A 25,635-nucleotide genomic window follows, 5' to 3' on the forward strand; every position below is an offset into this window, starting at 1 on the left:
CAAAAGATAACAAGCTTGCCCACATTTATGCAGAACTCTAATTGGCCAGTATACGCCAATGGAGGATGAGAAAAAAATCTATCAAGAGAATAAATAGGTTTTCATTGATACGCAATGATTCGCGTTCAAGTTGCAGCACATTAAACCTATGAAATGGATATCGCAACATTAAAAAATAAACAAAATAGGTTGTAGTAGGAAATATATTATTCTTTATACTGCCTATAATCGCATCAGTCCCATATGAAAAAAGTAGGTATTGAGAAAATGGCCGTGAAATTTCCTAGCAAGAATTTTAAAAATCCTAAAAAAGCTAAAATCAGTTGCAATTAGGCTTGCTTGTTTTGTTATATCAGTGAAAAATATGGCAATTCGAAAAGCTGAACTTTAACTTGAACTATGGGCGATTAAATTTCAGGATGGTACTGATATGCGATTATTTTGCTTGACTTGATGTTGTTTTCATATGTTTCATGATCATAGCCCGTAATTTTATCACATATAATATGAAAGTAAATGCCAATTTATAGGGGATAGCGTTGTTATCTCAAAATTGACGAAAATCCATATGGCACTGATATGCAATTATAGGCAGTATAGTCCAACTAAACATGTTGATAGTCACGGTTGGTTCTCATTATTGATTTTATTACATCATGATTATGACAAAATAAGTTAAAACACTAATGTCGTGGATACACTTGTATGACCAACTATGAGCATGAGCATTATTATTTGTATACTAAATTATGAGCACATGTATGGTCACACATGTATAGTTTTTGGATTTGCTCATATTTGATTATACAAATAATGCTCATGTTCATAGATTGCCATGCAAGTGTATCCGCGGCAAAATGGTTCTGAATTGCAACACAATAAAGTTGTTAAGATGCAACCAAAAATTAGATTTTAAATTCAAAAAATTTCAAATTTACCTTTAAATTACCAGCGCACTATTCAATCGATAGTAATGAAACTTTGGAGAATGATTCCATGGAGAATATACTTTTCTAATTTGAAGCAAAACATGAAAATAGGTCACATAAATAAATCGAATTACGACCGACCTGCACCCCACTGTGCAACGTAGACTCCTGCGCTGAAAATAATCCCATAGAATTGTTTTTCGCTCAGGCTCATGATATGATATTTTTGTAATATGTAGTGATTTATTACATTCAAAATAATCAAACTTTATTTTGATTGGCCTGTGCTTTTAAAAATCCAAGGGATTATTTTTATCGCAGGTGTCTACTTTAGTGTACATGACCATGTGGGGAAAGGGTTGAACTGGATCAAATTTCAGCTCAGTAGGTAGTGTTAACTACCCCATTTCCGGCCTGTTATCACAACTCGTACTTAGTCTTTCTTAATCTAGCGCAGTTTAGCATCAAACGGAATGTTATTATTATTGATGGCTTAAAAATTTATTTACCCTTCCGTATGTACCGTAAGATTTGATAAAGAGAAACCAATCGTTGAGATATTGTCAAAAGTCTAACACTGCTTCTTGACGCCAAACTCGGCCTACGGATTCTTAACTCGGCCTAACGCATTGAAACGCCAATGAATTCACTTCGGCCTATGGGATGAAGATAACAATTGATTCGGTCGGAGCCCTTTTTTTGTTTTTGGGAATAATGGATGCAAACCTTCATATCACGCGTTCTCATTGACTTCGTTCCGTAGCTTATTAACTAAAGTATCGTACCAATCGAATCTTATCGTTCCAATCGTATCGATTTATTTGAAGTTTTCTGCTCGATAGGCCCAAAATGGGCGATTAGGCCGAAGTAGTTCTCTACCCTACTATAGCCTACGGCAAAACGTTAATGGAGACATGGTGCATTCTTTTCTATTCCACTGCATTCTAATACTCTCTTGTTTGATTTGAAATTTTCAACTCATTTTATTAATGTATGTCGCAGTTGCATATCTCTCATAGTTTATTTGCATGATGCTTTTCGCTTTTGTCTTGCACCATGTAGTGGTAAATTCTTGCTATTTTGTTGGTGAATTTTTATTTTTAGTTACCCATTGTTAATTAGTATAGGTTGTTGTACACATTTAATAATCTTTTCAAACATATTTTACTGTTTATTTTCATTTGTCTGTTTATGATTCATTATCCATACACTTACAACAGTATTTAAGTATATTACTAGCGATAATATGTCCAACATATTGATGTAATCAGTAGGTGGTGGAGAGTTTCCTGAAGATGGTGTAAATTGGCTAATCGCACGAACATAAACGAATAAGGGATAGTATTGCAGCATTTGCTTACATAATTTCGTTGTTGTTTCTGTTAATTCTGTTTCTCGATAAAGCATAGTTTTGGGTCTCGGTGGTCACTATTACGATGCTTACAGTTTGATAACATAGGGATAATGAACAGTTGGTGATAATTTGTGCACGTGCATACTTGACGCTCAACACCTTTAGCAATAGATTGTTTAAATAGATTTACATCACAACGATAACACTTGTACGGTTAACAACAATTTGTAGGTGGACAACAATTTATTCGTGACATTCCGTACATGTGTATCTAGGATGAGTATTTGCATGTGTTTATTTCTTGCAAATAGAATGAAGATGTATCCAGTCAAATATTTAGCTGATAATCAGAATGCTCAGGGGGTAAATAGGACGTTCCAGTAACTTCCAATAACATGCCTTTCTTAGGACTCTTATTTGTTTAATATGTAAATATCAACTATCTTAGTAATATTGTCATCATACGATATTTTAATGCTTTTAATTGAGATTGAATTGATTGATAGCACTATGTTACGTTTCTTTCCAATTGTTTAAATCATTGCTAAGAGTTAATTCCAACAAATTAAGGGCTAAGATTTGCAACATGTATTTTGCCGATGATTTGGATAAAGAAGCGTTGGATAAATAAATGCTGAGAATAACATTTTCCCTGCTCATCAATTCAAACTCGTTAACTGTAATATAATACTCTAACAACATTTAGTTAATAATAGTGTATATTGTATCATAATTATTCAAATTTTTATCAGTTAATTGATTTGATATAAGCCGACTTCTTCTCATGTCCCATATGTGGCTGCAGCTATTTATTTGTTCAGCACAGAATTGTTCCTTCGCTATTTCATACTAATTTTTATGGTAATATCACTAAATTAGTTCGTGCAATTAACTACTTTCCTAAACGTGAGGTGAGAATATCAGTACAATCAGTTTATTCTGCTTTCAATAATTTTACCATTACTTTGACTGTTGAAAGGAAGCTGACAATGTACCTATGTGTGTGGTGCAATTTTTTTTTGTACGCAGCACATAACCATGTTGGGCTGAGTCGTATTTAGTACAATCTCGCATCTGGGTACGAATAGGTACAACCTAGGTCCGAATTATTGACTTTAAATGAACGAATTTTTTTCCGGTTTTCAAAATATTGTCTACATAAATAGATTGTAAATTTTGCGTTAAATAAAGCTTAAACAACATGGGGAAATAATATCTTAACGCAAACTGTCTATAGACAAAATGTTCATAATTGTACAGGGCCACATACACGATTAACACGATTCCATAGACTTTTCTGAATACCCAAGTGCAACCAACTATGATGGGTCGCTCCTAGCATAAGTGCAGTAAGCCGTGTACATATGATTGTTCTTGCAGTTATGCTTGGAGCCACCACTTGGACATTCAGAGAAGGCTATAGAGCCAAACCACAAAGTGGGGCAAATCTAGAGGAACATGTCAAAAGGTCCTATTTGCATTGATCGATTCACCCCAATAGAATTCATCCATTACCGAATTTCGGCTACAAATGGTGAACAAACAATCTAGAAGATGCACGGTACAAAGCTCTGGGCATCACAAGTCCCTACCTCACGCCTCCTCGAGCCATACGATTACAAAAGACCAGTAGCAGCAACAGAACAAGGTGCAACGCGAATACGGACTAGTACAGCGATAGAGGAAATGCTTTACCAACCCCAGAGTCTGTTCATCGTGGAGGTGCGGCTCAAACAGTGTCTGAGAAGTATCCAACGATTAAGACAAGAAATGCTCATCCCCGGAAGCTACACGTGAGCTGGCAGTTCCATCACGGCGGATAGGAGGCATTAGGTTAAGCTTCTACTGTCTGTCTGTTACAGAAACCAACAGGTAAAGATTTACAAATTTTGGTAATACGCTTGCCACTTGGACCGGGGACCAACAGCTTTTCTTCCTTCGTGATCAGGTATGTTTATGCCTCAGAGAATCCCGACGGCGCCGACTGGAATTGAACCCAGGCCTTTTGGAGTGAGAGGCAGTCACGCTTACCACTACATCACCGGCGCCGCTACGCTGTTTCACCCGTCATTTTTCACAAGTTAAAAAAGTCGGAACGAGCACAGAGACGAAGGAACCTTTTCAACAGTGGCCTTGAAGTTCGGTAGCTAGGCAGAACTGCTGCCAGAAAAGTTAATTTTTTTTCGAAGTTCAAACAAATTCTTCACGCGTAACACCATAGAAAAAACTTATTTTTAGCCAAAATAGAGCATACATATCCCCTTGGCTCATTTTACTTGAAGGTGTTAATTTGTTTCTTCTATTGAATTATTGCATTTACGGTTCCAATCAGCTCGTATTTTATAATTAATAGTTTGTTAATTTTGCTGTGAATAATTTGATATCGTTTTAAACAGTTAAGCAACAGTAGTAATACTTTTAATATAAAAATACGATTAATTGTTGATATTTGTCTCACAATAAAAAGTTTTCGAACAGAGCATAGCTTTCGATGTCCAACTTATGCAAAATGCAGAACAAAAATATGATATGCACATTCATTCTATGTTATTTGAACTTTGGCGATCTTACATCGAGTTCTTTCTTGTATTTTTTGTTCAGAGCAATCCCAATGCATTTTGAGAGTAAACATCAAACGAAGTTTTAATAATTCTTCAGGTTTTTTTTTCCAATAAGGGCTCAAAACTCACTTGCACAAACCTGTATCACCTTTTTGAAATGGAAATTTTTACTTACCATTGAATAAAAGGTTGTTTTGCGTGGGTGAGTTTTGATTCATGATACATAATACATTGGCGGTTAAGTTTAATTTTTTGCAAAAGCAATAACTCTCCCATGAAAAAAATCTGAAGTTTGAGAATATAACTATGAAACCAGGAAACATCAGAGGCTAGTTTTTTCCTTTGCTTAGTTCTTTTGCTTACATGTCATATATGTACTAATTTAATCAATCAATTGTATAGTGGTTATGACTAGCTGCATGTTTGAGAACCTTTCTGCAACGCATGGACATGATTTTGCATTTCAAATTAATTATAAGTATAGTCGCTTTTATGATTATGTTACACAATTAGTAAGAACGACAGTCAGTTAGCAATAATTTCAACACATGCATCAGTTAGTAGTACATAACTCAAGTATCATGGAAATATTCTAAGTAGAAATTAATTGCTAACCTACTAGCGTAACTGGTTTTGCAATATTCATTTAAGGTCAAAATCATCTTCTTCGAATTTATTATTCCACTTCCCGCTGGCAGAGCTGGCCACAGATGAAGCGCTTTTCGGAGGGTCGTACGACCTGGGAAAGCTTCGGAATCGTTCAGTCACGTCAACATCTGCTTTTTCTGAAGAAACTGATAAGCTTTTAGTAAATGAACTGCGTTCGTCCTTTTTCCCATATATGTAGTCTGAATCTGACACACTGCTATTGAAGCTTGAACTGTCACGGCTACCGTACGACGTATACCGATTAAAAGCCGTTGGAGCCGCACTTCCCCCAGTCGTAGATGACGCTGACGGGGGACCACTAACTGCGCTAGTGCCGAAGATGGCCTCCGCATCTGACAATGAATCACTGCTTTGTTTCAAGTCTCGCCCCATATCAGCCACGCTGAAGCGAGGCTTGTAGAAATCTGGTCCTTTATCGCCGAAGATGAGTTCCGCATCAGACGATGATCGCTTTGTGCGACCGAATTCCTGTTTCTTGCTTTCACTGGAGTATGATGAGGTGGTCGGTATATTCGCCGCGTCCGCAGTTGCATTCGTTTGTGGACCGATGCGACCAGCTTGTGATTGATCCCTGATACCTTGCTGTATGTTGTAACGATCTTTCGCGTTATCATCTCCCTTATCGCTAGTGGTTATGTTAGAAGTACTGGAATAAGAGGAAGAAGATGCTGAAGCCTTTTCTGTTGGTGGCTGACTTACAGATGACGAAGGCAACGTTGTCGAGGAGACGTAGCTACTGTATCCGCCTGTAGTGCCAGATGTTGTTGTTATAGTAGTAAATGTACTAGAAGAGAATGAAGAACAAATGGCTGGAGCTGCTGTAGCTGCTCGACTAGCTGCTATCTTATCTTTATCGAATGGATTGATCCGCTCGTTGATTGCAGGATCGTATGCCACATGTTTCGTTTCTTGTGCACTGGACGTGTCCGTTGTAGATGATGATCCGGTCGCGGAGGCATGATTTTTCAATGTAGAATTTTTATCAAAAGAAGAAACACTGTCTACTCTATTGTTGTTACTGCTGTTATTTACACTATTGCTAACAGATGTTATGTTTTGCTGCAGTTGACCGGCCGTGCCATTGCTCAACGATGAATCCTTTTCCAATGCGATTGTGCCGATTGGACGATGAATTACGGTATCAATCGAATTTTCACGGGTACTCAGTACGCTACCGGTAGCACTGCCAGTTGTGCTTTCTCCTCCACGTTGTGGTTTCTTCTTTTTAGCTAAATCCTACATGTCTCCAAATATCCCAGCAAATGTTTTACGGAGATTTTTCATTGTATCCTCAGCTTCGTCCGCGACCGATGCCTGTCCAGGCACTGCAGCACCTTTGCTGGCAGCAGAACGAACTGCTGAAGCAGAAGAAACTCCTGATACAGAACTAGATTGCGATGCTGAAATGAGAGTTGAACAGAAAAATGTTTTGCGATTAATAATGAAAATTTATTAATATAATGTACACAGCAAAAAAATAATTTTGATATCACATCAAAGTGGATGCACTACAATCATGTCGAAAATTTCATGTAATTTTTATGACCACATAAATAAACAAATGCAGTAAAAGCAGCGTAATGTCAGTTCATGCATTGTATTAATGATAATTTTGTCCTTTTTAGCAAGTAATATTACACCATATTTTCGACATGATTGTAGTGCATCCACTTTGACGTGATATCAAAATTATTTTTTTGCTGTGTATGCATTGAAAGTTAATATAATGCGATCAGATCCCACGTTCAACGATGTACAGGTACACTGTATGTAAATTTCAACTGGGGTATAGATTTGGATCCAATTTTTGATCCAGTCGCTATTTGGTTAATTTTGAAGTTGGTTTTATGTTTAAAATGTGTACAAAATTACAGTTAAAACTTTTGTATTGATTTAGCACGGATAATGTTCAAAATGGCCTGCATAAGCGAATGAAGAATCTGTGACGAAGAATAAAAAGTCGTCAGTTGTCCTGTAGCCAGTAGCAAACATAATTTGGATACATCTGTATCAGTCATGCATATCACGGACCACAGCCAACTAAAGGGTGTACCGTTTAAAATCCGCACACACTCAAATTGCTCTAACTTTTGATCCGTTGGGTAAAATAATTGAAATTTTATGTAAACTAAGTTTAATATGTATTGTTTACACTCTGTGAATTGATTTCATCAGGTGCGAAAAAGTTTTCAAAATGGCGATGAAAGAACAGTGCGTGCGCGAAAATGTTTTGCATGAGTACTTTGAGAATAAGAATCTGCCGCATCGTGCCATCGGAAAAAAAAGTTGGGAATCGTGAATTCCACGGTGTCAAGTATCATAAAACGGTCAGAAAAACGTCTGACTGTTGATCGGAAGCGAAGATCCGGAAAAATGCCATCAGGTCAACGAGAACGAACACAAACGCGTGGTTCCCAAGTAACAATTTTGGTTTTATGAGGATTATGTAGACTTATAGAATGCTTTAAAACCTTGATAAAACTTGAAATGCTACTTGGGTTGGGTCCTTTAAACGGAAACCGAACGCCTCAGTTCGAGGTATGGCTAAAAAGTTGCATGTGAGCAAGACTTTCGTGCAGAATACCAAAACTCGTGCTGGACTACGTAGTTTTTAGGTTCAGAAGTCCCCAAACCGTGACGAGAAACATAATACGGTCGCAAAAAGCCGTGCCGGGAAGTTGTACGACCAGAAGTTAATGAAACCACACTGCTGCGTAATGGATGACGAGACGTATGTGAAGGCGGACTTCAACCAGATTCCAGGAAACCTGTATGTGACTGCCAAGGTTAAGTGTGATGTTCCCGAGAACCAAGTTCGCCAAGAAGTTCTTAATTTGGCAAGCGATTTGTACTTGCGGAAAGCGCAGTACACCGTTCGTTACCGCAAGCACCATGAATGGACAGGTGTATTTGAAAAAAATGTTTCTAAAAACGGTTTCTCCCTCTCCTGAAGGCTCACGACGGTCCGACGTATTTTTACCCGGTTTGTCATCATGCCACTACACGAGGGACGTGCTAGAGTAGTATAAGGCGAATGATGTCGATTTCATGCCGAAAGATCTGAACCCCCCAAACACATCGGAACTGCGCCCAATAGAAAAATACTAGGCCATTATGAAGAAGCACCTTCTAAAACGACCTAAAGTGGTGAAGAATGTAGAAGAAATGAAGAAAGGAGGGTTACTATGCAAAAAACTGTCGATTCTGGGGTCGTGCAGAACCTTATGGCTGGGGTTAAGGCCAAGGATCGCGCATTCGCATATAAGGGCGAAATAAATTTAATGGATGATGCCGAAACTAACTTTAATTGTATCTTTTTACTCCCTGAAAATTTGGTGATAATCGGATAAAAACTCGAATTTTGAGAATGAATTTTGTTTGTGCGGATTTTAAACGGTACACCCTTTACATCACGACATGGACTTGAGGAAATATCATCGACTACATCAATAACTTCAGCGTCATCTCAGGATAGTGGTGAGCAACATTTTTCCAGGACGCATAATATTGAGTTTTTCAACAAGGGCCTTGCTGGTACCAACGTTTTGCCAATATCGACAAAAAAGTTTTAGAATGTTAAGTATCCCCGCATTCGGAAACACATTTTCAGTTTTACTTGTTTAATTCACCGTTTGTTATCTTGTGCGGTTCAAATTTTGAACTGTCTCGAAACGATTATACATACATATTAGAGAAAGATTGCATTTTAACTATGTATTCAAAAGCTAAGTAGCTGTTTTTAAATGAACCATCAGCAAATTTTTTAAATTCAATAAAAAAGGGAATGCTAAAATGTTGATATATGTTTTTTGGTTCAATGTCACCCCCACTGATGGTACACAGCATTAGTTCAAACTATAATGGTGGTAAGCTACAACTCGGATTAACTTTTAATACTGTCCCTATTTGGATGCTCTGCAAAATGTTTGCTTAGGGTCGTATTGATTGTCGACATCAAAGCAGCATGATCGGGAATTAATCCGAGGATAATACCGGTTGGAGCTTACCACCTTGAAAGATTTAATAGATACAGGTATGCAAAAATAATAAATTCTCAAACATTCTTTCTAACATCACGTTATTCTAATGTTGTGCATATGTTCCTAAGCGGACCTCTCGTCTTATTTTCAATATCTAGTGATTTGGTAAACCAATTGGTAACGTATCACGAAAAGCTTATCTACATGTTACGGAGCTACTGAAGTGTTATATAAGTGATACTTTCCACTATGGAAGATTGTTTTTTGTAAATTAATTTATTTTTACAGGCTGAATCGAATAAATTTTACAGAGCCAAGTCATCATTTGCGTTATACGTTATTGTTGTCTTAAATCTAATGTTAAAGGAATTGAACTGCATACCCGCGGCCTTCTCGTTGTTATTGGGGATTTACAATTTTATGGATGGGGAGAGGGAGAAAGAGATTTGAAATATGATATATGATACCAAAATTTCACTATTCCTAAAAGTGATTGGACATGAGGCGATACATCACACGTAAGAAGTCTCGGTCTACTTCCAACCCTTTGAACCAAGGATTCTGACACCATAGGGATGATCGAATATAGCCATCGTCCTAAACTCCATTAACTCCATTCATTTTACCAGCTGGTGAGCGACTGTTGACGATAAATGAATAAAAATTCATCGTAGGCTCGTAAAAATCGCCTTCCATAGCGCCCACCTTAGCAAGTGAGTCCGCAATATCATTGCCCGTAATCGAGGAATGAGAAAACCAGCGGACGCCTCTATTAATGATCCATCTGTGAAGAACGATCTAGCGGAATCAAATTGGTCAAACTTTGCAGTGTAAATTGACGGAGCAATCATGGAGAGATGATGCTATGGGATCTCACGAATCTCCCGCTTAATAGACAAATCAAATTGAACAGAATTGCCGAAGTCGGAGAAGCCAACGCGATTGGGATTATGCGAAGGACTGATTTACGTCAACGAAATTGACGATTGTCTTAGAAACAACTCGACAGTGAGCATGCATAAGGGCGAATACGCGATGATCGATTCTCTTCATCGATTTTCTCTTTGCATTGCTACAGCTAAGCGAAACAATTTTCTAGAATTTGTTCAATGCAGAGTAGTAACAGGTTGTATTGGCTATCAAAAGCAACAGCAAACGCACCGAGAAACGTTAAATCTAGCGAGTTATTAACAAAAGAGAAAATCGACGAAGAGAATCGATCATCGCGTATAGGCCCTTATGCATGCTCACTGTCGAACTGTACGTTGCAACAAATTGCAGATGATGGCGTAGTGTCTATCACAGGGCCCAAAGGGGTCGACCTGCAAGGACTCTTACAGGATACCTTAGACAATGTGTCTACTTGGGCTATTTAGCTAGGTATCGAATTCTCCACGGCGAAAACTGAGTTGGTCGTTTTTTCTAGGAAGCATAGCCCAGCACAACCGAAGCTTCAAGAGAGAGAGAAGGATTAGTAATTTCCATTTAATTCCACTACCTTATTTGCTTTTCCCTGACAGACACGCGTATTTCGTCTACAATGTGCAGACTTCTTCAGTGTGTTGTACTAATACTCAACTGAATCAGTTTGTAGTTTTATCACATAATAAGAAAGTAGATTTGAAGAATTGTGGATAGCGTTGTTATCTCAAAATTGACTATACCCCATATGGGACTGATATGTAATTCTAGGCAGTATACTGCTCATAAAAGAATATCAGTTACATCTGAAAAAAAAACAGCAAACCAAGAAAAACGGTAGTTTGGTACTTTTCACGATATTTTCTGAACTATTGTGACTTTTAGTAGACAGTGTAAAATGTCGGTAGTTTACAATCAATTCTAATGGATAACTCATTTCTGACAAAAATCCATATAGGACTGTTATGCTTTTATGGGCAGTATAATCCTTCACTTTAGTAACGTCAACCCCCATGTCCGACGGGAGGGACGTCTGAGACAAAGTTGTAAGAAAAAATAAATTCTTTCTTGGAAAAAATATACACGGTATTTTTTTTTAGTAATTTTGGAAAGAATGTGTAAAACATTTAAATAACAAAATATGTCCTTGATCAATATGTTTGCACTTTTTTTAAAAAACTCATGAAAAATGCAAATTTTTTGGATTTTTTCTCAAAGTTGCAAAGTAAAATTTACCGTGTATATTGTAGCTACAGAAAGACTTTATTTTTCTCTACAACTTTGTCCCAGACGACATATCGATTTTCGTGCTACGATTTATTTAAAATTGACGATCACTGCACACAAAATGCTTGGTTCAAAATGGCCACAAATTTAAATGATTGCCCAAAACTATCAATTATGCAAAGTTTCATGCAAATCGGAGAAGGTCGAGTAATCAATAATATATATTTTTTAATTTGAGCGAATACATACCTTGCGAATCTCGTCTTCCTAAACTGTTCAAAGCCGGAGCCTTTTCAGAAGGCTGCTCAGGGGGCTCTCCAGATTGGCTACTGATGCTACCGTGGCGACCTATTGAGCCAACGCCCGGTGTTGTGCGCTCAGGGATAGGTGGAGGACCACCTCCAACTGGGGCCGGTCTTATTCCGATTGGAACTGGAGGGGTTTCCTCAGTAGGACTACCCCCACGCGATGAGATAGAAGTGCGTGAAGTGGCTTTTGTCATCATCGACGGGCGGCATACGTTCTGTAATAAACACAAACGGTTACAGTACACTTCAAGCTTTTTCGGCATACTTTTATATTCCAAAGTACCTGCATTCGTCCGACAACTAGATCAGCAATGTGTCGGCGATCCTCCTCTTGAGTATCACCCATCAAAGGGAAGGTAGAATCGGATGCGCTTATGATAAACTCTTTTCCTTCCTTGGAAACGATCACCGCAATGCCGCAAACCTCCATGCCACCAAACAATTCCGAGACCTACGGGAGATGCAGAGTGTGAAAGGAGCAGTTTATAGCATCTGACGAAATAAAAATCAAAACATGTTTAAATATCAATAAAAAGAAATTATTTATATTCCTGCTGCGATCAGCTTCTATAGAAGTCGATCGGAGATAGTGTTGCATATAATGACCGATTAATGATTAACTTCGTCCGATGACCATACAGTCTCACAGAGTCTCACTTAGCTAAGCATGTCTCATGTAAGAGGGCACGAGAAAGATCAGCCAATGACATATGAATGGATAGATGGGAATATACGAGCTAGCTGTGTCGTTCTTTAATATAAACCGTCCAATGAACTGTTTGCAGTTGTTCGGAAGCAGCTAGCCACCACACGTGATATAAATCTTCGTGGGTGGACTAATGCATCCGTTGCTTAGCTTCGTCAAGCTTTATTCTAAGAATTTGTTGTTTTCATATCTGATTTTAATTTCCGCCTCATGTTCTCGAGTGCACTTACTGAAACTTCGTCATCGTTTTAATACAATTACGTACTTTCGTGTACACCAGTCCCTAATGTTGTGGTTTGTTCTGTGTTATTGTTGATGATGATTATGATGGTCCCACCTCTACAAAGCTTTTAGCTGGACGCTTTATCTTTAAGATAATTAAACATAACATCTTAACCAGATTAGCAAACAAAAATTAACTGGTTACAGTCATAGATATAAATTTTCTCTGTTACAGTAATGAAAATAAAATCACCATGATAACTAGTACGAAACTATTTCTGCGAATGGTTCAGTGCATGTATACCAGCATAGGAAAAACCTTATTAAAAATATGCCAAGTTCCTAATTTGAGTGAAATTGATTCCAATAGGCGCAAACCAGATAATGCGTCATTGATTGAGTCATCTGTTTCGTCGTTGCCAGACCACCAGATCCGCAATAATAATAATAATATTCCAATGGTGTCTTGTTTCACTTTAAATACATTCTCTGATCACATGCGTTTGCTGGCGTTTTCAGTCGTACGTATATAATCTATCAATGATGACATGCCTGCGGGATGAGGAGTGGTGAATGATTCCTAACATCACCACTGTATTGTTTATGTTTTACGCTGTTTTCGCGGGTTTAAACTGTTATTTGGTGCTTGCCGTGTGTGAAAAGTGATTGATAAACGGCCGGTAGAAGAATTAATGTCGATGACTGACCACGAACTCGTCTGTGTTACCTGCTCTTACTCATGAACGCCAACGCAGAATGCACAATGTTATACACGTAAAAGTGATGACAACTTCCGCGATTGATCTGTGGGAGTAATTTGGAATTCTAAGTTGATTTCTAAGTCTTTTGGAATGTTTGTTTTCCTTTTAATGCATTGCCCCAGTAGTTGTCCTTTGGCATTCTTCAAAAATAGCGTGCTCAACAGACACCGTGTTTATTCAGATGCGAGTTCCAACACCAACAAATCAACATGAATGGCCATAGAAGTTTCCTTGAAATTTCCCCGTGATATCAGAAAATGTATAGCTAAGGCACGAACACGGGTATAAAATTAATGTCTGATATATGTAGTCTGTCGATTTATCGCTGTTTCCAATGTCTATACCTGATCACGTTAGCTCTATTGGAGCAATTCTATCGAAATTGGAAATGATGTCCAGCAATCGTACCTCTCGGCATCTAGCTCAATTTTATAATATGGATTCAGTCTGCATGGCTTAACGCAAATCAATCCCTCTGGCAATAGAAATATGTACTCGTATTCCTGATTTTGTGCTAGCTAATGACAATATCATACGTGAAAGTATTGTTTCTAATGATGCTAAACCATTGATCGACCGATTGTAATCATCTTGCCCTTGAGGTTACCGTTCAACTGCTGCTCCCTACAGTATTCGAGGATGTGGATGTCCCTGCAAAGCTTAGAATTTCATCGTGCTGATTACACAACATTGCGTGAGACAATCTTTGATATTGATTGGAAGACTTTGGAGATGGTAGCCTGTGGATTATTTCAACAAAAAAGTTAATCAAGTCAGTATCTGCTGTGTTCTTCCAATTCTCGTTTACAACAGTTGAAACCAATAAGTTCACATGCTCTACGAAATTTTTGCCGTTCCCATTGTACGTGTTTAAAGCGCGTATTCACGCAAGCGAGTCACAGTTATCAACCCGAAGCGGATTTTTGATTTCTCGTCAAATATTGTAGAAATGGTTTCTGTGATCTAAGAAACACCTTATTCCAAATACACCTATCCTAATGTGCGGTTTAAAGGCTTGGGCTTAAGTCGTGACTTCATTCGCGTGATGAGTAGACTTATGTCCAACCACTACTCGCTAGATGCGCATCTCAATAGAATAAACATCGTGGACAGCAACATCTGTCGGTGTGGAAACGGTTACGATTACATCGATCACGCAGTTTGGCAATGTACGGATAATGACGCCGCCAGAGAGCGATTTTTGAATACCCTCGAGACCCAAGGAAGACAACCCTATATCCCTATCAGAGACGTGTTGGGTACCCGTGATCTCTACTATATGCAGTCGATTTATATGTTTCTGCAAATGTCTAGCATAAGAATTTAATTCGTTTGTCTTTTGTATCTCTTTATTAGTTTTTGTTTGTCTTGTCCCCCGTCTCGATGAGTATCATCGTCGCCCACTGGTCACCATAGCCGATCGAACTCCAGACGAATCTAGAATCACACTACCGTTCACACTGGCGACATCGCTCTGATGAGACAACGAAACCCTACCCTCAAACTCCTCCCCTTTTCCTATCCTTCGAAAATGTACCCCTCCAACCTCGGGTAAGCCACAAGTATTCGGCTAAACTCCTACTGGACATAGAATTAAGTTAAAAACAAAGAACAATGAATTATCGGCTCCGTAAAGCTTACGCGATTGGGCCTTACAAATAAACGAACTAGATAAAAAAATAATCGGTTCATTACGGTATATGTAGGTATGAATGTTTAACCAATTTGTGGGCCAACATTCAAATAAACCATTTTCAAAGCTGCTAGTCTAGATATTTCCTCACAGATGGCAACCCCCTCCGTGGTAGTCATGTTTTTCCAGTATGGGGAAAATCGTTAATTAATTAAATTTTGAGTAGCTAGGCACCTGCAAAACGGGTACCACCAAAAGAAGCTTAAACATTATCCGCTTTTGCCAGTAGATACATATGTACATGATTGGGATAAGAGCCGCAGTCAAGGGCGTAGCCAGGTTTTGAGCTAGGGAGGTGTGCAAAAAAAAATACTATGGAAAATTTGGCCGAATGCCATTTTACCGAACGCCATTCCCCCTCTGGCTACGCCTATGGCCGCAGTTTTTGAGTAAACGCGCAAAACGAAACATGTCCATAATTCTCAGATTCATAACTACCAAGCCCATACTGTTCAAGGTATGTGGCCACCTAAATGTGCATAAGCGGCTTCCGTCGGTTGATTGTATAAAACCGCCAATGTCATTAATTTTCAATTACTTTTCTTTGAGTGGATTATTTATGTATGGAGCAGGCCGTAGTACAACCAAATAATTTATATTGTCCAACCAACAGAAAATAGCAAACTAAATGCACTTACCTCATCGATCCATGACTTGTACTTCTCAGTCATGGGAATTTGTTCGAGCATCGCTGAGCCCTGATTGGTTTTCCAATTTCCAGAAATGGATTTTCTCCTGTACAATAAACCATAACATTCAAACTTTTACATACGGTGGGACATTATTCGTGTAATGGGCTTACATGAATGCCTTGTAACTGGTGCCAATCTTTTGAATGTGCACATCGAACTTGGCATCGATGTACGGTTCTAGGCTGCAGTAGGAAGTGCTATCGGATAGACCGGTACCGTACAGCAGTCCAGCGGCGTCCTGTAGAGCCCCGGGATTGTCAAGTTTAGCCGTTGCCTTGCCACCGTGACAGTGGCCAGCTTTCAGAACACACGGATACCGTTGCCAGGCGAGCTGTAAGAAATTATGTAATGACAATTTTAAATTAGTGTAACGTGTCGTCTGTGGTGCAATTGGGCTAATAAAATTAGATAAGTTATATTATGAAAAATTATCTATTTCATAATAATCGTAGCTATTGTTATGCTTAAATACGAAAAATAAATTTACTTGATTCGGAAATCTGGTGACTATTATCATCATAATAAAGCCTAGACATTTAATCGTAAATGACTATAGATTTATTTAAAATGAAAATGAATTTCAACACATGATGGATACTTAAATCGTATAAAATGTATTTTTTTAGACGATTTATTCCTTTTGTATAGAAGGTGCGTTAAAGAGCTCGGCACGGTCGGTGTAACTATTTTTGTAAAAAATAAGTGTTTTCGATCGAAATTGATACCGAAAGTGAACCAAAAGTGCTTTTGAACGTGTGTCTCAGTTGTGTGTGGTAAATTCGTGCATTCCCGGTTGATTTTCAGTGAAAATTCCGTATAAAAAAATTGCTAATCGAGTTCTTTTCGAATTTTTGCGAGAGTGACGTTTATAGGATCCGTTTCTTTGTACGGGTGTGGTTTTTGTAATTAGCGGTGTGTAAGTGTGTTTGTGATTTTCCTTGCCTCACGGGAGGGTTCACCGTGTTTGGATGTCACGCTTTCGGCGTGTAGTTCTATCGAGAGTCCGGTTGGTAAATTAGCCGGGGAAAGTGCTGATAATGTGTCCGTCGAAAGTTTTGGTGGTGATTCGATGTTGCCGTGAATCAGCGAGATTACGACTTGCAAAAGTGCTCGTCTCCTGGTATCTCGCCAGTGTCGGAGATTGTGAGCAAGCAGTAGCTGGTGGCCGTGAACGGTTCCTGGGGAAAGCACTAGACGCGAACCTGCTCCCAGATGACCATGGCAATGCAAGAAAATTTGTTTTCGTTGAAGGAAGTATTACAACAAAGGTGGCATACAGTGACAGATAGCAAACATGAAGCTCAAGTGGAGGTGCCGGGCAAAGGTCTTATATCCTAGACAAATGGTAAGTTACAAATTCGCTGTTGTATTTGCCGTCGTAGTCACTGAGGTAATCGCCGTCGTAGTCGTTGTAGACAGTACCGTTAGTATATTTAAAATCAACCATCAGCCGCTAAAACTATATGAATTATCGCATATTTCTGTTGTTCATTACATACCAAGTGAAATTCGAGAACGTAATTTCATTTTAATAGCTTGTTTAACCAGGGCTTAAAGAATCGTCACGTCAGTCATAGCTTGTTATGATTGCCTGAAACATGCGTAAAGAACAAATCGAAACATTGAACGTCGCGTGAAAGTGGAACTTAATGAAGGCCTAAGTACTCTTTCGTAGCTTTTAGTTTTAGGATTTGAAGATAATCCTGCGGCTTACTGACCAGAAAAACACGGTCCCAGGTCCTTTCATATTAAAAATGTATGGTAAGATCGCTTTTTTATCGTGTATTTTGTAAAACTTTTCGTTGTCGTCGGTGCCGGGTTTGAATAGTTATAACAACTTGAGTAACGGTATAATGTGATATGAGGGGCTCAGTGGCCTTAGAGCAACCGTTTTTGCTTACTGAGCAGAACATCATGAGTCTAATCTCAAGCCCATCCACATTCAAGATTCGTCAATCGTTTTATTTGTTAGCATGACTACATGGTAATAACAGCAACTCGATGATTAAAAAGGAGCTCGTTTGCCTAGTGGCAAACGTTTTTGCTTACTGAGCAGAAGATCGTGGGATCAATCCCAAGCTCCTTCGCGTTATATGATCGTTAGGACATCAATTCAGCTTATCGTTTTCCAAAACGAACCCTTCTGCAAACCCAACATCCCTGTGATTCCTCGTGGAAGTGCAGATGACTCCTCGGCATCCATCAAAGCGAGTGTCACGTCAACACATTCCTACCCATTCCATTCTTGACCTGCGTTCAGGCGCGGCTGGCGCAGGTATTGCCTAATTTGAGATCACCAGTTTTTACACATTGAAGATGATTGCTAGTCCCAAGCATCGTCTATTGGTTCTCTGTGTAATTACAGCTGGCCTGGCAACAACAGAGTAGCAACCGTGGGCGGTCAATCATGCTCATGCTCATGTGCATGTTCATGCTCATAGACGATTTATTCCTTTTGAATAGTAAATTACAAAAGTAATTAATAAATTCCTTATGTTTGGTAATCTCTTCTTTACTCGATATTCAAGGCACTGTAACCGTTTGGTCACAAGTTCATATGTTTTTGTCATTTATGTTATATTTTCAGAACCTTCACTTTTCTTGTGCAAGAACAGCAGTATACTACAGAAGTGAAAGGGTTCTGTACCGCTGTGAAAATTTTGTGCCGTTTCGTTATGTCCACCATAGAACTACAAACAACCATATAAAACTAGGATGACGGCATGAAGGAAAATTGGGAGAAAGAACGGCCATTGCCCAAAATTGGCATCTTTTAATATCAGGCGTCCGTGTGCTAAGACGCATTTTAATTAGCTAAGTGCAGTGGTTGGTGTTTTTGAACGAGAACCAGGACCCCCCTGCAGCAGCTAGTGTACGCTAGGGAAATTTAACGTTCAGGTAACTAAATACCCTGCACCAAAAACCGTAAATCTATTACGTATTCGTCCGATAGGACCTCTTTTATGTTGGACCTTAAAAAGGTCATCCGTCAGCACACGGCCGGCTCGTGAAATTGGAAACAGTTTCCGACCCTAATTGTCAAGGACCAAACACTATTATCTGGCCAAACATAGGCCATAATCCCAAAGAAGTTTTCTCTTCTCGGCTTGACCAAGGTCGGCCGATCATGCCAACGAAGGACGACGCCTGCCATCCCACCGTCCAGAAACGCCCGCTGGCTCGGCATCCGCTTACTTCGCCAATCTGGCGAGAGTTCCGGCCGCACAGTAGGACAGGAGTCACTGTGTCGGCCATCCCGATTCACCATCAACGACAGCAGCAGTATGTACCGGTACAGTGAACAACGCGATTAGGCTACACGACACATATTACACGAAATTATGAACACAGAATAACACGCACATAATACACACAGTTCGAAACATTAGTGTAAATTTCTGTTTAGTATGATGCACATAAATGGAGCGTCACATATCATATAAGTTTACATTATATATCATGAAAAGTTCTGAGACACTTCATGCAATGTAGCAAATATTGTATACACAAGCCCATTGTTGTAAACACCATTGTTTACAAGTTGCTCGGTTGCGTGAAATGAAATACAAGTTTACGTGAATCAATGTTTACATCACTGTTAAAATTCAGAATTTGTATCTGTGCAGAAAGAGGCGAATAAATACATTGACAGATAAGTGAAAGTTCTTCGTTTTTGTATCGCAAAACCTTCTGATAGCCCGGTAGCTAGCCGACCCTGGGTGTTCTGGAGCTTGCTCTTGTCGCCTGAGTGAACCGGGTGCTGTATGTTTGATCTTCGAGTAGGTAGTTGGTGAGTGCTGAGTTCTTACATCAGTTATAGCACTATTGACCTTAAAGAGGTATTGAGTCACAGAACACCTTAAAAAAATCACAATTTCTATTTCCCTCATAATAGCCAACAACTTAATAGTCTTCAAACGAAAATGGAAGTAATATTTGATGTCTTATTCGTTAATTTGTCGAGGTGAGTAGGGGAATTTACGTATTCTCGGCAACCTAAGCAGCGACCTTCTTTCTATAGCCTTTTTCTCTAAGGAACGCACACATATGCAGTATTGGTTTGTTTACAATCTATTGCTGCCAGCTGCTCTAACAATTTCAGTCGAAAGAATTGTCAAAAACTGTTTTAAAACGCTTTTACAAAGCTCCAATCTTCTCTAGTGAGAGCGAGTATTGTCGGCAACCAGTTTTTCTTCGGCAACCGTTCCATTTGAACTGCATGTAAATCTGCTGTTCTATTATCGGCAACTCGAAATCAGCTACAATTTGTAGTGCGTGTGTTTCATTTCAAGAAAACCTTGCTAGATTGCATTTTCTCAGTGGTAAAAATATAGTCAAATTGAAGCTGAAAGCATGAAGAATCGTTTGCATGCATTCTGCGAAGTATTTTCGTAAGAAAATCCAGTGAAAATAGTGTTTCAATTTGGGTTGCCGAAAATAGTCTGGCATGCCGGAGCCGTCATTTCCCCTATATAATATATATTTTATTTTTAATTATAGTCACTTTAACACTCTTGGGTCATTCGTGACTAGTCCGGGGATGATATTTGAACTCGTAACTTAGGTGTGAAAGGTTTGAATGATAACCACTACACCAGACCCGTCTCCAAGGTGAATATTTGTCTATGGCATAACAAATTCCATAAGTTTTAAACCTAATTTATTTTTAGTAGATCAGAAATTAAGTTCAATTTTGGATCCTAATTATCAGTTTTCCTGTTATGGCTCAACTCCACATAACAAAGTTCGATAATTTTTGTGTCTGAACGTTTGGCGCTCGAAATGGCCACAGGTGATTATATTTTTGAATTCCTCCCTGGGGCAAGCTTTGTTTTCGGGAATTTATTTATTGCGTCAATCATACATACCAGTGCTGATAAAAATCATTTGTACTACACTCAATTTAGCTGAAAATGAAAATAATCTTAGCAGATAGACTAACTACCTGCATGAATTTGAATTTTGACATTCTTTTGATCAAGGCAACCTCTGAGTATCGAAGTCAACATTCGTGTTTCTTCATTCTTGGCTGGATGTTCATTATCGCCTCTGTTCTTGTCAATATTATTTGATGATTTTGAGGATCAAATGCAAAATGATTATTTTCATTTTACACAAATATAGCGCTGAAGAACGTGTCGTGTTGGGTTTTACACACAAATCGATGGCAAATTATCACCTCAAGCTGAAATGATGATAACATCGAGTTTCTAGGCTCTGGGGTCGACAATATTCAAAACAATCACTTTGTCCAAACTAAATTTGATTATTTAGGTTTTGAGGATCGTTTCTGATTTTGCAAATTTTGGGTTGGATAATCAAGCACTGGTGAATATCAGCAAACGCGTATTCGTTGATGTATAGTGAGCTCATTTGTTAATTTCGCTCGTAACAGCGAAGAATTGAAAAAAAATGCAATTCATCTACACTGGGTTGAAGCGCTACTCTTTGCGTAAATGATAAAAACAGACACTGCTGCAAGCGTTTTAGCCCGTAGAGGTTACGAAAAATGTATGTAATACATACATTTTTCGTAAGCTCTACGAGCAAAAACTCTTGCAGTCAATATTTTTTCTGAATGCAGCTTTAGGCACAGTAATTATTATAGAAATTCAATATTCTGTTGATTGGTCCATTTTTGGCAGAAGACCTATTCCATGAAGTTCTTTACAGAGAATTTTCAAGTACATTTCTTATTTTCTGTGTTGCTATTACAGGTATACTTCGATATAATGTAACTGTTATTTTTGACTTCAATCATCGATATCTCGCAAATATAAATTCAATCATACAAATCAACATTACCAATAGATGGGGGATTGTCTTAGCTGTCCGAGGGTGTTGTTACTTTGCTTGATTAAATGATCGTTTGCCGCAAATCAACGGTCGAAGTCAAAGGTGACAGTTACGTTATATCGAGGTATACCTGTACTCAAAAATTTCCGTGTTGCCATTACTCAAAAATAGATTATAAAAGAAGTTTCAAGAGAGTAATATCAAGACATTTTTATTCACCGGAAACATTCTGTAAAAACACAGTTGAATTGTAATTGTAATTGTTCAGTAATTGTTCAGTGCATATCCCGTGCTTTACGCTAAGTTGATGTACCTAGGGACCAACCCCAGATCTATGCACCTACCGTCCTTCCCGGTGCACTTGTCAGCTTGTGCGATACTTTAGACTCACATGGGTGGTTGCATCCAGGCCCTCCCCTGGGTTGGCTGAAGTGGCCGTCCAGGTTTTGGTACATTAACTTTGCATGGTTAAAGCTACTACTATTGTAAATTTTCTAAATTGTGAAAAATTGGTTTGATCTGTATTGAATAACAGCATTTCATATGTAATACTAGTTTTACATCAATATAACTGAATTAATCATCCTTTAAGGCAAAATGTTTTAATCTGTATTACTGCTAAACTGCTACTTGAAACAAAATGCACATCCCGGCGGCGCCGACTGGGATTGAATCCAGACCTGCTGGGGTGACAGGTAATCACGCTTACCACTACACCACCGGTGCCGCTGTAAAAATATTTCTAATCGTGCTGAGTTTTGTCATTGTCACTGACAGATTTGACGCGATATCGACAAAAATTTTGTTGACATTGTCACTGGAAGAATTGACTTAAACCTTCAACAAAATTTCATTCATTTTTTGTCTGTGAGAAAGATTCATCCAATTTTGTCCATTCTCGTTTTTTTTTGTAATTTCTATAGCTGAGAACATAGATACATGTTAGCTTTGACGGCTCTATGGATTCATTTATCTTAATTTTTTAATTTTGTTTGAAACTTAACTGAAAACAAAACATGCAAATGTTCGTCACTGACTGCATTGTCACCGTCAAATGCCATAGCATCATTTGAAGTTCAAAGGTCGAGGTTTTACAGCTCTGCTTCTGATGAATTGCAATTTAGTGAAACATAACCCTATATTTTTTCCTTGGACGTTTTTGAAAGCAAACCGGTACTGCATAAGAAAAAGGCACTTGCCGACGGTAGATTGATTACTTGGGTTTTTGTATTTTAATTGTTGAGATCTGATAGGGTGCAGCCACTCACAGTGGACAAAAACAGCATCGCATTTATTTCTTGCCACTGGCACTGGTGGGCAGACTTTTGTAGTGAACCGAGGCTGCACCGGACAGTTTTTATCGCGGTTCACATAAATGTGTGATTTTTTCGAGAAAGCCCCGTTGAAGAAATTAAAACATTTAACCGAATCCGTGTTTAAGAAATCCTTGCTGAACCACGCGGTTTTGTTAACCGCGGTTTTCGTAAACCAATATGATTTTCCACAGTTTTATGAAGCATGGTTCGTGCAAATAACTATAATTTCTTCACCAAGTTATTTCTTGAACATTTATCAATTAACATAGGATTCACGAATAAAATATTAATTTCAGTGAACCGTTACGAAATTTATCACGCGAAGTCCTCGGTACACTATTCAAGCCTGGATTTCCGGTCCGGTCTAGAAAATCTATCGAGTTAGGTATTTTCTTGACATTTCGGGATATAGAGTACCATTGTGTGGCAACAATATACAAATTCATGAAGATTGGTATATAGAGCTCTCAATTAATAGCTGTGGAAGTGCACCTACAAACTTAGATTTTTTTGCCGTGATGGGCACCACCGAGCAGCTCGGTATTTTGTTTTGCTGGATCTCAGGTAAAACCTTGCCGAGATTCAGCTAACAAACCGGAATTGTGCAGACATCTCAGCTAACAAACAAAAATTTTGCTGTATCTCCGCAAGTTTTTCACTGAGATTCAGCAAAATAAAATGCCGAGCTACTCGGTGGTGCCCATCTCGGCAAAAAAATCTAAGTTTGTAGGTGCACTTCCACAGCTATTAATTGAGAGCTCTATATACCAATCTTCATGAATTTGTATATTGTTGCCACACAATGGTACTCTATATCCCGAAATGTCAAGAAAATACCTAACTTGTTCAGAGTCTGCAAAACTCTGGCTACAGAAGCGCAAAAATGCCAAGAAAACAGTCAGTTTGTCACTTTAAATGATATACAATTTTGAGAGGATGATCAGTTATCGATATAAAACCGTTTTTGCACTGTGGAGCAATAATTTAAAGTTTTGCATTACTCTAATACACATTCATGAATTGGTTGGCATAGATAGCACTCAAACAATACTAAATTGAGAGCAGACGAAAGCTCTTCTAAGGAATTGAGTGGAACATGTATCGGATAGTGTAGGTCACAGGCAAGTAACCCATTTTGTATATTACACTATGTCCTATACCCTACTTTTATAGTGAGGAATTCTTCTAACCGTCCACCATAGTTTGCCACACCTTTGCCGACTGAGCTTATAATGGAGCTGATAAGGAGATTATTTGCAGTTAATCTTACCATAATTCACCTTTGAACTGCATAACTGACCAAGTCAACACATGTAATTTTTTATGTTTCTGATTTTCCTCTCATTTCGTCTGTTGATTGTGCCAGTTTTAATTAAAACGTACACTACACCTCACCCATCCTACCTCGCCGCCTGCTAACGACAATAATTGACTGAATCCGTCTCGTCGTATGCCATCAACAGTTTCTCTTCTTCATATATACCGAACTTGTTCATTCATTCATTCATGCTCTGGTCTTCTACCGGAATGAAAATATGCTCACACTTTTGCTCTGGCTGGTGGTGTTCCTATCCTGTCAAGAGCCATGGTACCTCAACTCTCGCAAATTGATTTATGTTGCATGCCCTGCACATGCTTTCGTACTATTTATGCTCATCGCGGTTTCCTCACGATGAAAATACCTTCTTCATATTCCCCGTGAAATCTGAACGTGCGTTCGACGCAGGAAGCTACGATGAAGGATGCCGATCATTGGACACGCCGTAGTCACTATAAATAATTTCCAGAGGCTGCTGGCCGTCGCAGACTCGCCCAGACGATGCAAATGATGTCCATCATTCTGGCTCGATTAACTGTTAAGTTGAAAAGTTTTTCCTTCCTGAATGTGACACACGGTTCTAGGTACCGTCGCGGAGAGCTTCTTTGGAAAAATTTTAAGTGTAGGCATACTTTAGCATGCTTTACATATGGATCAATCCGCGCCAAGAGTCCAAGTAAAATGAAATTGTACTTTGCTCAAATTTGGTGGAGATACCTACGTATTTCAGACCAACTTTAAAAAATCATATGTTTTGTGCCATCGGTTCAGAGGAATATTTTCTGTTTTTCATAGATTTCAAGAAAGCATTTTTTTCTATTATTTATATCTCCGGAAAAATGAAAATTTGGCAAGAAATCTAAACCTGAAATCGTTTTGTGCAATGTTGTCAAGATTACGCTTGAATATTTTTAACGCCTCTTTCTGCATCGTGTTTCTTAGCCTATTTACATAAGGAACACTAAATGATAAAATGTCAAATGCATAGAAAGTATTTTTTTAAATATAACATGCGACAGCAAAATAGAATTACTCTCGCTACCTATTGATTTAAGTGTTTTTAAATGAAACATTTACATGAAATAAGAAACTCAGATTTTGTTGTACATAAAAAAAAAATCAAATATTTTAATTTTGCCCTAGAAACCTATCAAATAATTGAGGGTCATTCACCCCACGAAG

General features: G+C 38.5%; 1 protein-coding gene across 1 annotated transcript in view; it reads right to left on the minus strand.

Moving 5' to 3' along the window:
- Positions 1 to 1,915: 1,915 nt before the first annotated feature.
- Positions 1,916 to 25,635, minus strand: part of Syn (synapsin) — a 104,517-nt gene continuing 80,797 nt past the window's right edge. Inside the window, exons 8-12 of the mRNA XM_065224860.1 lie at positions 16,134 to 16,354; positions 15,970 to 16,066; positions 12,233 to 12,400; positions 11,891 to 12,164; positions 1,916 to 6,913 (exon numbers count right to left, since the gene is read on the minus strand). Of these exons, the coding sequence (XP_065080932.1) occupies positions 6,750 to 6,913; positions 11,891 to 12,164; positions 12,233 to 12,400; positions 15,970 to 16,066; positions 16,134 to 16,354 (924 nt within the window). The 3' untranslated portion in view covers positions 1,916 to 6,749. The remainder of the gene's footprint in view (positions 6,914 to 11,890; positions 12,165 to 12,232; positions 12,401 to 15,969; positions 16,067 to 16,133; positions 16,355 to 25,635) is intronic.

Source organism: Ochlerotatus camptorhynchus, unplaced genomic scaffold (genome assembly GCF_037179485.1).
Source record: "Ochlerotatus camptorhynchus isolate MF236.1 unplaced genomic scaffold, CSIRO-AGI_Acam_v1.1 ptg000216l, whole genome shotgun sequence".
Classification (NCBI taxonomy): Eukaryota; Metazoa; Arthropoda; class Insecta; order Diptera; family Culicidae; genus Ochlerotatus; species Ochlerotatus camptorhynchus.